This window comes from Ursus arctos, unplaced genomic scaffold, assembly GCF_023065955.2.
Source record: "Ursus arctos isolate Adak ecotype North America unplaced genomic scaffold, UrsArc2.0 scaffold_2, whole genome shotgun sequence".
Taxonomy (NCBI): Eukaryota; Metazoa; Chordata; class Mammalia; order Carnivora; family Ursidae; genus Ursus; species Ursus arctos.
In genome coordinates this window covers 42158688-42171713 of record NW_026622874.1, presented here as the reverse complement: position 1 = coordinate 42171713, position 13026 = coordinate 42158688, and the positions used below count along the sequence as shown (strand labels likewise).

The window sequence follows — 13026 nt, the reverse complement described above, 5'->3', positions numbered from 1 at the left end:
CTAGGAGGTAAACTGTATTTCTTACATTGGACTAAAACACGAAATATCCATCAACATAATACATTTCTTGATGTTATATCTCTATGAAATAACATGAAATTATCTAAACATACATATTCAAATAAAAAATTAAAGTTTGAAACAAAGTAAATGCAAAATAAGCCTACTAGTGTAAAATTAGAAACACCAAATGCATTACAAATCAGAGTACTTATTATTGGTTAGAATATGTTGATAATTAAGCTAAAGTCATGCGCTTAATTCCCGATGTACCAGTTTCCTCTGCTTTGTTATAGAGACACAGGCTGAATCACAATTCCCAGCTGTCTTGGAAGTGTGCATTATTGATCAAGATGGGTACACAGCGGACGTGGGGAAAGATTAGTCCAAATTCCATTACAATGACAGGAAAAACAATTCTGAGCACATTCCCTACAGAGAGTGGGTCAGCAGCTTAATTTTATTTCAGTTTGGCATGTGTCTCTTGTAGACAGATGCTTAATGATAGTTCTTTGTAATGTTAATAACGATGAAGAAAAGACACATTTTAAAACCATATAGCAGCTTTCCAAAACAGGTAATTTTAAAATTGTGAGATTCATGAACAACACATCCAGTTCATCAAATATTAGCTCCTGAATCTTTGGGGGCTTAAATTGTATGTATTAAAAATTCTGATTTGGAGAAGTACTGACAGTCTTGCTCTGTGACATAATGTAACTGCAATTAATTAAGACTACTCTCACCACAATGTAAAAAAAATTATATATGTTTGTGTATTTGTATAGTATAAAGTATTAAAGGTACTCAGAAAGAGGGAGATGTTACCATTGCTTTTAACTTAGTGAAGCTGACTAGAAGAAACAAATATTAGAAATATGTTGCAAGTATAGAAAACCTGAATACATTACAATGGAGGAAAATGTTTTCTCATATTTCCCATTAAATATATTTTTAGGCATCTCGGTTCAGTTTTGTATTATTATTAATAAATTACTCTGCTTAGATATTTTAGAGCAAATTAGTTTTTGTGCAGTCACATAATTTAATCATCTTATATACAGTGGATATTTGTGGTGGAAAAAAATGAAATTTTTGGAGTGTTCATACCAAATGTCATATCCTCTGATAGTCATTGTATAAACATACCTAATTTAGTCTTCATTTAAAAAAAGTACAAGAGAAATTTTATAGGGTGATTAATATTATCTCATTTAATAATGTGGCAAATAAACCTAGGTAAATTCAGTAAGTTGCCCACAGGTTCCAAACTAGCATAGCCCTGAGTTTTAAACAAATGATATACATATGGACTTTTATGACTTATCAGGGCCAGAGATTGCTTATTGTTCCACAGTACCCAGTTTTTCTTTTTTCCATGATAGTACAATGTTCAGCTGGGTATATTGTTGCCCAGCTACATATTTCTGTAGACTCTCTTTGAGCTAGGTGTGGATATATGACCCAATTCAGGCCTACATTATGCGTGTCATTTCTGGGTTGTGCCTTATCTTCTTCCTTCCTACAGGCTGGAGTTAGGATATAACAGCAGGAGTAGAGTAGCCATCTTGAGCCACGTTATGGAAACTGTGTTTTGGGAATGGCAGAAAACAAGTTATAAGCAAATTTAGTCTCCAGCAATATTAAGCTGATAAAACCTTCTTAGACAGACTACTTAAGCATTTCCATTTGTGTAAATTGCTGAACCTTTGTGTATATTTGTATTTTAGTGTGTGTGGTGTAACTCTTTGTTAAAACAGCCTGTGTGGGGGTGCCTGGGTGGCTCAGCCGTTAAGAGTCTGCCTTCGGCTCAGGTCATGATCCCAGGGTCCTGGGATCGAGCCCTGCATCGGGCTCCCTGCTCGGCAGGAGGCCTGCTTTTCCCTCTCACACTCCCCTTGCTTGTGTTCCCTGTCTTGCTGTCTGTCTCTGTCAAATAAATAAATACAACCTTTAAAAAAAAATAAAGAAATAAATCCTAAAAAAAAAAAAAAAAAAAAACAGCCTGTGTGTTATAACTAATATAACATTGTTTATATTTTTCTTGTAGATAACTATACTTTTGATGGTGAATTAAAAAAAAGATTTAGTCTACCATAATTTGATGGTCATGACTTATGAAGACATTTTGCTTGGATGCTAGAGATGAATACACAAAGAAATCAAACTTCAGTTTCTGCATTCTAGATATTATAATTTAAAAGCATATTAATGTAAATGTATTGATGAAAATGTATTGATGTACACATGATTAAAAACAATAATGTACATTTATAAGGTATGTGGTTAAAACTAATAACACACAAGAACAACAACAACAAAAGCAACTCTAACTGCAAATAAAATAAAAAGTGAAACACAAATAATTTAAATGTTAAATTACATAATGTTAATTTCATATACATTATGAAAACCCATTATCTAGCACTGCTGTATCCTTTGGCATAAGAAAGTGGCAAAATTTGTTTAGTTGCTACTTTTGAAAATAGAAACTACTCAAGAAATACACAAATAGGAAGAAAGTAAGAGAAAACAGAGAGCCCACCCTACATGATTCACTGTGATGAGGATGCCTTCAAAACAAAAGTGCTGAACTGTTATCATATAAAAATAACTTGTCCTTATTTCAGCATTAATATTTCTTTTTCTTAAAAAGATTTTATTTATGTGAGAGACACAGCATGAGCAGGGAGAGGGGCAGAGGGAGAAGCAAGGACTCCCTGCTGAGCAGGGAGCCCAACGAGAGCTCCGATCCCAGGACCCCAGGATCATGACCTGAGTTGAAGGCAGATGCTCAACTGACTGAGCCACCTGAGTGCTCCTCAGCTTTAGTATTTCAATTACCTCTTTACTAAATTTACTTTAACAGACTCTAATAATATGTTAAAAAACATTAATTTCACTTTTTGTAATTTTTCCAGCGTTTGAAATATTAGCAAGTACATAGGTATATAAAATTTTTAATTGGGAGTACTATTCCATAAATAAAATGAAAAAGCTACTAAACTATTCATTTAATGTCATTATCTTAAAATTAAGAATTTTTAGTGACTTTAGAAGGGAAGTCATTACTTTCAATATTTCATATTTCTGCAGCTAGGTGTTTACTAGGTGAACAATAAAAGCAATTTGTGAGCAGTAAAAAAGATTTAAATGATAAGACTGCTTTGTGTCAATTTTAGAGAGATATTTTATATTTAAAGATATTTAATATCTTAAAATATATTTATTTTTAAGATATAAAGTATGTAATAAAACCCACTTTAAATCCAGTTAATAGTGATGTTAACTACAGACTATTGATACAAAGTAGTTGCTATGCCTACATATGTCAACCCATGTTTACATATATCTATCTATAGCTCCATTTATATCTGATTCAGTTGTACTAGTATATGAGGGCACTCTTCCTATTTTGTACTTCCTAATTAACTTTTTCTCTTTCTCGATAGGTCACATCTAGGACAGAGCACAATTACACATAATATCTAAGACTCCTTCAAAACAGATATATTATTCTACCTCATTTTTTCATTTTCCACATTTTTTTCTCCTCTTAAGGATCTACATGAATCCATATGTACGGCACATATTTCCCACTGGATTACTTTATAACCATCAAAGTGAGACTTTCCAGGAGAAGAAATAACTGTTTTCTATAATAAAGCAAAGTACCAGGTCCTGCGTTGCTTTGTCAGGAGATGTGCCCTTGCTTTCTGCCTGACTGCACACTGAAACATCATGGAGAGAAAGCACGGGCAGAGACAGTGATGGGCAACGACAGTTTTCTCAACAGTGTTTCTGCTTTGAACACTGTAGAAAGATAAGGGCATCTCTATGTCAGCAGTTTGAAAGAAAATTTCTTGTTTGACAACTGTGGCATGCAGTACAAATTCTTGTGATTTGGTTGTTTACAACATTTGGGAAAATGTCAAAGTTGCAGTAAATATCAATACCAAGCAATAGATGCACCTTGTTTTTTCTGTAAGACTGAAGGAGGGATTTCACTTTTATTTCTATGGGTGAGCCTTTACATTTATATTGAATATTTCTCTATTTATTTTAATTAACTCAATTAAAATGATGTATATTTAGAAAATATAATTAAACAAAACAATAAAAATAATGGAATGTATACTCTTACCAGGTGAAGATAAGGCATAGTAATGTAGATATTAAAATCAGAACTTGATTAAACATTGCGGACTGTGTACGCTGAATGGCTCTGTGAAGATCATTCTAAAATAAAACCAAAAAAGCATCTCTCAATTTTGAAAATACTATCTATCCATAAGTTGCACTACATTTATTACTGTGTATTGTATTTCAACTATTTTGTGCACATACAGTGCATATACTTTGAAGGTAGCAGCATATTTCCATTTTTGCCTAGGTCTAAATATACTTCACCTTAGCATTCTTATACAGATAATACTATGGGGGACCACCAAAGCCCCAAATTTCAGTTTACTCCCTTTATTAACATCTCTAGAGATGTTGCACTGACTCCTAAAAAGCCCTCCATGGTATGCAATGTTTCTAATGGAAAATTCTAATTTTAAGAGTAATAGCTAGGTCAAGCTACAATCACATCTCATTCTCTGAATCAGGAAAAATGACATGAAATATGCCAGGCAATCTATCATGAAAAGAAAAAGCTAAACAGCCAATGAACAAAATTTTTTAAGTTTAATTCCATTAACATAAAGATAAAGGTGAATTAAAGATATTCTTTTTATCTTTCCAATTGAAAAACATTAAAAAATAATAATGCCCAGTGTTTTTTAAAATGCAAAAAATGAGTACTCGCAAATGATTAATATTACCCGTGTAATTTGTTATAAAATTTCTTGAAGGTGATTTGGTAACACAGTTCACAGCCATGCCCTTTTTATGTTATGTCATGCATTTATTAATTAACTTAATGAGTATTTACCCACAACATAATTTCTAAAAACTGACCACATGAAAATCATCAGAGATAAAAATTAATATTTATGTTCATATTTATTACAAAATTATAATAATAAAATAATGAATGTTCATTACTACTAAAATATGCAATATAAAATGGTTAAATAAAGTGATCAAAACTATAATAGATTTAGATGCAGCTATTAAAAATGATTTGAAGACATGAAATTGAGCACTACAAAGACAGAATTCAAATTATAAAACTGAACATACAATATAATTTCATATATGATGTGTGCATTTTTTTCATAGAAAATATTAGAAGGATATAAGTTATTACTAGTATTTAGTCTGTGGTAGATTTATAGGTTTTCATAATTTATAGTTTTCTGCTCATCTCAAAAATTTTATAATAAACTTTTAACTGTCTTAAAGTCAGTGTTGCATGAAATAAATCACTTCACCAATATAAAATCTCAACAAGCCACTATTTTATCTGCCTCTAGCACATATTTAACTAGAACTGTTAAAAAAATCAAGTTGATAGAAGTTCACCTCTCATCCCTTTCTTTTTGACAGAGTTGTTAATGAGCAGAAAAATAAATAAAAATTTCTCCAATCAGTGAAAGAAGAAGCAAAATATAGAAACACAATGGAAAATGAATCCTAAATTAATATTGCAAAGCATTACTTTCACTTTTAGTGATTGACTAATGATTCCTCCCTCGGTTAGCTTCTTTTTTTCCACCAACTAATAACACAAATTAGTGTAAAGAGGTTTATTTTTTCCTGGTGTATTTCTTTTTTTTAGCAATTTAGGCAATATATAATTAGTAAAATAGTACTTTTAGGGGAGAGGGAAGGATAGTGAAGACCGCCCAACATTTCTCCAAACCATGCCACAGGTCATACTCCCCTATCATTTGGACACGTATTTTCATGAGATTCCAGTGGTTATTTAATATAAATGTTTAGAAACATTCATTTGGTTGTGAATACTCAAATGCTACCCAAATATTCCTTTGGTTAAAGTTTTTGTGTACCATTTCTGTTCAAAAACATTTAAAAGGAAAACAAATTTGCTTCCAAACAAATTTTATTTCAGTGTAGTAAAATTAATAGGATTGAGCCCTTACTATATTTATGACAGACACAATATTTTATACACACACACATCTATATGCTTATACATATGTAATTTCATTTAATTCTTACAGCAAGTCTGTAAGGTAACTACATTTGTTCTCTTCTGAAGACAAATAACCAAAGTTATTGGTGGCTCTGGTTTGGTGATATTTAGAAAATCTGAACCATTTTTGTTTACCAGATAATAGGGCCTTACAAAGGTGGTAATTTGGCAATATGGGCCAAGTTAAGATAGCCCCAAAAGTTTTCATTCTGAATTAGAATACAAGCAGACTTAAGATCTATTAGCATCAATATTAATATAACATATCATTTTATTTGACAGTATTTTACCAAAATTCTTTCATTTTTATAAATATTTAAATGAAACTATTTACTGGGATACTAAATTAATTTAAAAGAAATTTATTAATTTAAAATAAAATAAATTTATTTCTTTTAAAAATGAACCATTTAGAAATTTAATGATACCTAAATAAATCATAATAGTATGAGTTTGTATTTCAGAAAAATGAGGAAGTACAAGACTAAGACCGCAAGTCATCTTCTCTTTCTGTTTAATATGAGCACTGAAAGTATGTAACAAATAATGAAAGGCTGAAAATATTTTTGTATTTGCACTGCACTTCCATACTTACGATCATATTTTCCAAGGCATGTTTGGCAAGCCAACAGTTTAGAAAGACAGGGACAAATAGATTCCTTAAAGAAGGCCAGAAGATCTGAAAAACAAACCAAAACTAAACTTTTATCTCAAAGCAAAAATCATACCCAGCAGATTAAAATGTAAAACAAAAAAAAAGTTAATAAAGACAATATAATTTTTTAATACATGTGACAAATAATTTAAATTCATTAATGAAATGCAAGGAGAAGATCCAATCTTTTCATTCATTGGTCTAAGTCTCACTTAGGGAAAAATTCTTTGGGAAATCATTGTAGAGCAGAAAGGAAAAAATGAATGTCAGCTATAACTATGGTAATTCTCTCATTCAATCTTTCAGTGTGACAGTTTATAATAGACCTCACCTCTTTCTTCCCTACAACATCAGGGAGAAAGTAGGAATAAGGAGAGAAGGCTTTCCCTTTTCATAACATTACCACTTACTCTCTTCAAACATTTTAAGTGACATTGGGAACCATATTCAATTGTATTATATTTAGTCAGCCTGTCATTTAATCTAGTTCCAGTTGTTCCCCTAGATAAATCACTCAAATTAAAATAATTAAAGTAAGCAACCACTTGAGATAATATTTGCTTATTTTCATAATTTTCCAAATAAAATTCAAATGAAGTGTTAGAAAGCATATCCCCAACAGACATTATCATAACTCTATGAAATAGAGATTAAAACCTAATTTTGCAATGGGAAAGTGCTTGTTATATATTTATGGGGCTGCAACTGAGCAGGATCATGATAGAATTGGTATTCCACAGTACTTTAATAAAGAAACAAATTGCTAGTTATCTGGCTGTTGGCAACTTTCTTATTAATGGGAGAATTAGAGTTAGTAAATACTGTGTTTAAGCTAGAAATAAATATATGCTCAGTGTGAGAAACTTTTATCAATACGTGATATCTATTTTTTTTTCATTTGAGTCTAAGTGATATACAATGTTACATGAATTTCAGGTGTACAACTTAGTGCTTTCATATGTTTATACATTATGCAATCTATGTTCACCACAAGGGTAGCTACCATCTGTCCTATGATATCACTAGTACAATATCACTGATTGTATTCCTTATGCTATGCCTTTTATTCCCACGACATGCATTCCATAACTGGGAAGCCTGTATTACACTCCCTTTGAACCAATCTTCCCAGCCCCCTTCCCCCTCCCCTTTGACAACCATCAGTTCTCTCTATTTTTAGGTCTGATTCTGCTTTTTGTTAGTTTCTATTTTTAAAAAAATTTCATAATGTACACAAGAAATGGAGTGATTAATTTATTCTCTGTCTAGATAATATCAACACTTCTCCAAATGGCACATCTAGAGCATATATGTCTAAAAAAGTATTTTATTTTGCTATTGCACTAGATCTTATTAGTTTTCATTTCATTTGATAATCCAGTTATCCAACTGATTTTACTATTTATTTTTAAAACCATAATCCTTACCAAAGCCTAAAATCATTTATCGGAGCTAATATATTATTTATTAGTATTTAGATTTAAAGACTTAAGTCTAATGACAAAATTATTTATTTTAAAGATGCTTTTAGGACTTACTGAGATAATGAAGGGAACCGCATTAATTATTTCCAAGATGAAGGGTATTCGTAAAATCTGTTCCCAGATGTTTCCCTTCCAAGAAAGAATAAATAAAAATGAAAGTCAATTATACTGAATCCCATTAAAGGGGGGAAAAGACAGCACTCAGAATTTCTCTAGCAAGGATGCTTACATTAACAGAATACCAAATCATTATATAAAAACGTAGCAATGACTTTTAAAGAGTATTTACGTAAATGTAATTGTACTCTCTCAATTTTTTGGTAAGTTTAAGAAGTAAAACAAACATTTATAGTAAGTCTTGAATACTGCACACAACACATTTTCATCATACAATACTTCATGGAAGAAAAGTTACTAGTAAAAATACACATTAAATACAGAATCAGTAAAAAGTGATTCAATCTTAATTTTTTTACTATATGAGGTATATTCACAAACTGTAAAGCATATTAAAAAGCTTGTAAATACATACACTTGTTAATGTTCATTAGTATTAACATGGGTTTTATGTTAAAATGTAAAGGAAGGGCTTTTTCCATCATCTAGATTCTAATCTCCCAACCCACATAGTACAACAGTATTCATCAAAACCGGTGACATAATTTGTGAGTCCCAGTGCAAAATCAAAATTCAGGGCTTCTTATTAACAAATTATTAACAATTTCCAGAAGGCAACAGAAGAATATTAAAATAAGCACAGGCCCTTCTAAATGTATAGCCCTGTGCAAATGCATACTACACACCCACGAAGCTAACCCTGATATAAACAGGTTAATCACTGGCACTTCTTAAATGGTGTCCAATGGGGAAAAAAACAAAAACAAAACAAAAAACAAAAAACCAAAAAAACTCAGAACTTCCTAAAGCAGCTTATTCTTCTATGAAGAGGCCTCCATATTAGGCAATTTGAAATCTGGGTCCCTGTATTTTCCAATTATAACACTGGCTTCAAAGTTAGGAGCCTTTCTTAATTTTCCCTGAGGTCCCAAAGGCTTAAAACAATAAACAGTGATGTAAGATACCACCACATCACAAAGCAAGGTTCTAGATTGGCTAATGACCATGTACTCAAATATTAGGTAACAAGTTTTGCTATATTTCATTCATCACCATCTCCAGGCTATACAGAAAGTGGTAGGGGGAGCAGGTGGGGGGAAAAAGCAACGAGAAAGCCTCTGTATAGAGATGTTAGTGGTGTTTTGGCGCTTCTCTCATCACTTCACCTCACTCCGTGTGCCCCGTCAGCCCCAGAGGGACCAGAGTCAACAGCATCAAATAAAAGAGGATGTGGGAACAACAGATAACCTCACAATGACTCCCTGTCCCACATGGGTCTGAGCCAAGGATAAGCTAAAGCCTTAGAATGGATGAAAATTTTAAATGTTTATATATAAACATAATTTATATATTGAGCATAATTTCTTAAATACTAAACTGAAATTTGCCTTGTAATTGGAGAGACTATAAAAGCTCTGGGACCTTTATAAGATATCATCTGATCAGCATGGATCAGGAGGATGTGTGGATTTGGAAAAGCGTCTGGGGAGAGGTCTGGAAAAGACCTCTCCTACTTGCACAGAGTCAAGTTTGTTCAAAAAAGCAGTTATAACTGATTGCGTGTGTGTGTGTGTGTGTGTGTGTGTGTGTGCATATGTGTGTGCATGTTAATATTACTGTTTCATTCACCAGTGGTTTTTTTTACTGGCTCAGTTTCCAGAATGCTTAACATTTGGCTTATTCTGTCCTTGGTATGTTTTTACTGGTGATTGTACCTCTCTCTTTGGTGTCAATGACTGTTCCTGGGGAGAGAGAGATTGAGGTGACCAGCAAGAGAAGGAAGGGTGTGGGAACAGTTACCACTGGTGATATGGCAGGATATCTCTATTAATGCACAGCAAGATTAATATTGGTTTTCTTAGCTGTGATACACTGGACATATTTAGTTCATAATAAACAAAAACATTGTGTATCTCAGATGATGCTCTTCATTTCCATTTGTAATACATCAATTTTATTTCACAATTTTTTTCTCAAAAAATTAAAAGAGTTTCATAACTGAAATCTGACTTAATTTGATTAATTTCTGATTTATCTTCTATATTAAAGCCAAAAGATTCTTTCTAAAATGCCATTGCCAACATAATCACATCCAAACTATTCCTCAGATTATATGAAGTTTCATAATCTGGACTCTGCTTACTGGTCTGGTTTGTACCTACTATACTTCTATTTATATCTTGAATTCAGCCACAGATTCATCCATACTGAATTCTACACAGATTCATCCATACTGAATTCTACACAGTTCTCTGAACAAGCTAGGCTATTTCATACTTTTATAACTTTGCTCACACTTCTCCCACTGCTTGGAATGCCCCACTCCCCATGCCTTCACCCCTAATCTCCTGGACAAGTGTTTATAACGTTTTATAGAGTTACTTGTTTCTATGCCTGTTAGGACTCAAGAAGTATGTTAATGAGTAAATGCCTGGGTGGCTCAGTCTGTTAAGGATCTGCCTTCAGCTCAGGTCATGATCCCAGGGTCCTGGGATTGCCCCGCATCCGGCTTCCTGCTGAGCAGGGAGCCTGCTTCTCCCTCTCCCTTTTCCAGCCACTCCCCCTACTTGTGCACACGTGTGCACGCTCTCTCTCTCTCTCTCTCTCTGTCGAACAAATAAATAAAACCTCAAAAAAAATGAGTAAATTAAACTTCCAAATATTTTATACACACTTTCCCCCTTCTTGGTATAATTATTTTGTGTTTTGAACTTATTTATATTTCTTTCTATTGAATCAAAATGGAAACACTTAAAATTATTTTATTGTCTTAAGCCTATCTGATTATAGTTATATATAAGTTGTTTCACTTGTAACCACAGAGTTCAAGTAGAAAGTTTCTTCAGGAAAGCATTTTAAGAGTACTTGGCTACATACCCATCTCAGGTAATTTCATCTATGTTTCAACTTCAATTTATTATCAATAATAAACCAATGACTTCCAAAGCTGTATCTCTAGTCCAGATCAATATTGCTTCTCTGAGATTCTGTTTCATCTCCATTACCTAATGCATTGCTTCACGCAAATGCCTGAAAGGCACCATGTGTGGAATATGTCGAAAAGGAAAATTTATGATTTTTGCCCTGGTTGGTTTCTTAGTAACACAAACCAAAAATCCTGGAGAAACTATTTACATCTTCCTTCTACCAGCTACCTAAGGATAACTGGTCAATAAGATCTAATTCATGGGACGCCTGGGTGGCTCAGTCAGTTAAGCATCTGCCTTCGGCTCAGGTCATGGTCCCCAGATCCTGGGATGAAGCCCTGCACTGGGCTCCCTGCTCAGTGGGGAGTTTGCTTGTTCCTCTCCCTCCTCCTCCCCTAACTTGTGCACGCTGGCATGCGCTCTCTCTCTTTCTCTCTCTTTTACTCTTTCTCTTTCAAATAAATAAGATTTTTTTAAAAAAGAAAAAGATCTCCTGATTCATAAATAGATCTTGAGTTTCCCTCCTTCTCATTCTACCTCATTCCTACTCTTTGACCAGTGGAGGCTCCCAGTTGGTCTCCTTCCCTTCATTCTTGCCCCATTCCAATTCACCTACCATTATCACCTGGATTTTTTTTTTCTAAAGGTACACCTAATGTGCTAATCCCCTGAAAATGAATAAACTTCCCACTGAGGGCTAATTTTCCTGATCTAAAATTATACAATGAGGGAATATACTCATTACTAAAAACAAATGAATGTCTTCTTATGGTATTCATTACATTTGATTCTAAGATCTCCGGTTGTCTCCTGAACTTAAAGATACATTAATAAATATTTCCCCTAAAATTAGCTAATGAAAAATAAACATAGAAAGTAGTCATAAGTTTCACTGAGTGTTAGGGAGTAACTATGGGCCTCCATTATATAAATCAGCATGCATTATATAAACAGTATGTATCCACAGAATGCATTATAAAGAAGCATAAAATAAATTCTAAAATGCCCTTCAAAATTATGTTAAATACTTACTTCATTTCATCTTATCTTCACAAAGGAAATAAAAGGCATGGCTTTTTTCCAAAAGGTTGGTTATTTTATTTATTTATTTATTTATTTATTTATTTATTTATTTATTTATTTTTCATTAAGCTCCATGCCCAAAGTGGGGCTTGAATTCATGATCCTGAGATTAAGAGATGGCATATTCTATCAACTGAGTCAGACAGGCAGCCCCCCAACAGGTAACTTCCTGAAGAAAAAGAAATTTCTGTGGTGGTGGCTCAGTGGGTGGTTCAGTTGGTTGGGCATCTGCCTTTGGCTCAGGTCATGATCTCAGGGTCCTGGGATCAAGCTCCACATCAGACTCCCTGCTCAGAGTGGAGCCTGCTTCTCCCTCTCCCTCTGCTGTTCCCCCTGCTTGTGCTCTCTTGCTCTCTCTGTCATATAAATAAATAAAATCTTAAAAAAAAAAAAAGAAATTTCTTAGGTAGCTTTATCTGTTCTAAGTGTATAGAACTACATTTCTCTTACAGAATTCAATAAAGTATAAATAAACATTAATCCAACCATTTACAACATTTGGTATGAACATAACTTTCCTTAATCAATAAAAATGCAGGAAAATAGGTAACTTTGTAAAATGTATCAGGCTTTTATTTTTATCATAAAGGAAAACAGAAGTTTGTAACTATTATCTATGTACCTCCAAAATGCACTTAAAAAATTATAAGATGTATG

General features: G+C 33.0%; 1 protein-coding gene across 3 annotated transcripts in view; it reads right to left on the bottom strand.

Moving 5' to 3' along the window:
* KCNT2 (potassium sodium-activated channel subfamily T member 2) overlaps window positions 1–13026 on the bottom strand; it is a 346348-nt gene that overhangs the window by 209305 nt on the left and 124017 nt on the right. For all 3 annotated transcript variants that reach the window (XM_048225452.2, XM_026489786.4, XM_048225453.2), the window contains exons 6-8: window positions 8297–8371; window positions 6699–6782; window positions 4145–4239 (exon numbers count right to left, since the gene is read on the bottom strand). In XM_048225452.2, coding sequence (XP_048081409.2) covers window positions 4145–4239; window positions 6699–6782; window positions 8297–8371 — 254 coding nt within the window. The remainder of the gene's footprint in view (window positions 1–4144; window positions 4240–6698; window positions 6783–8296; window positions 8372–13026) is intronic.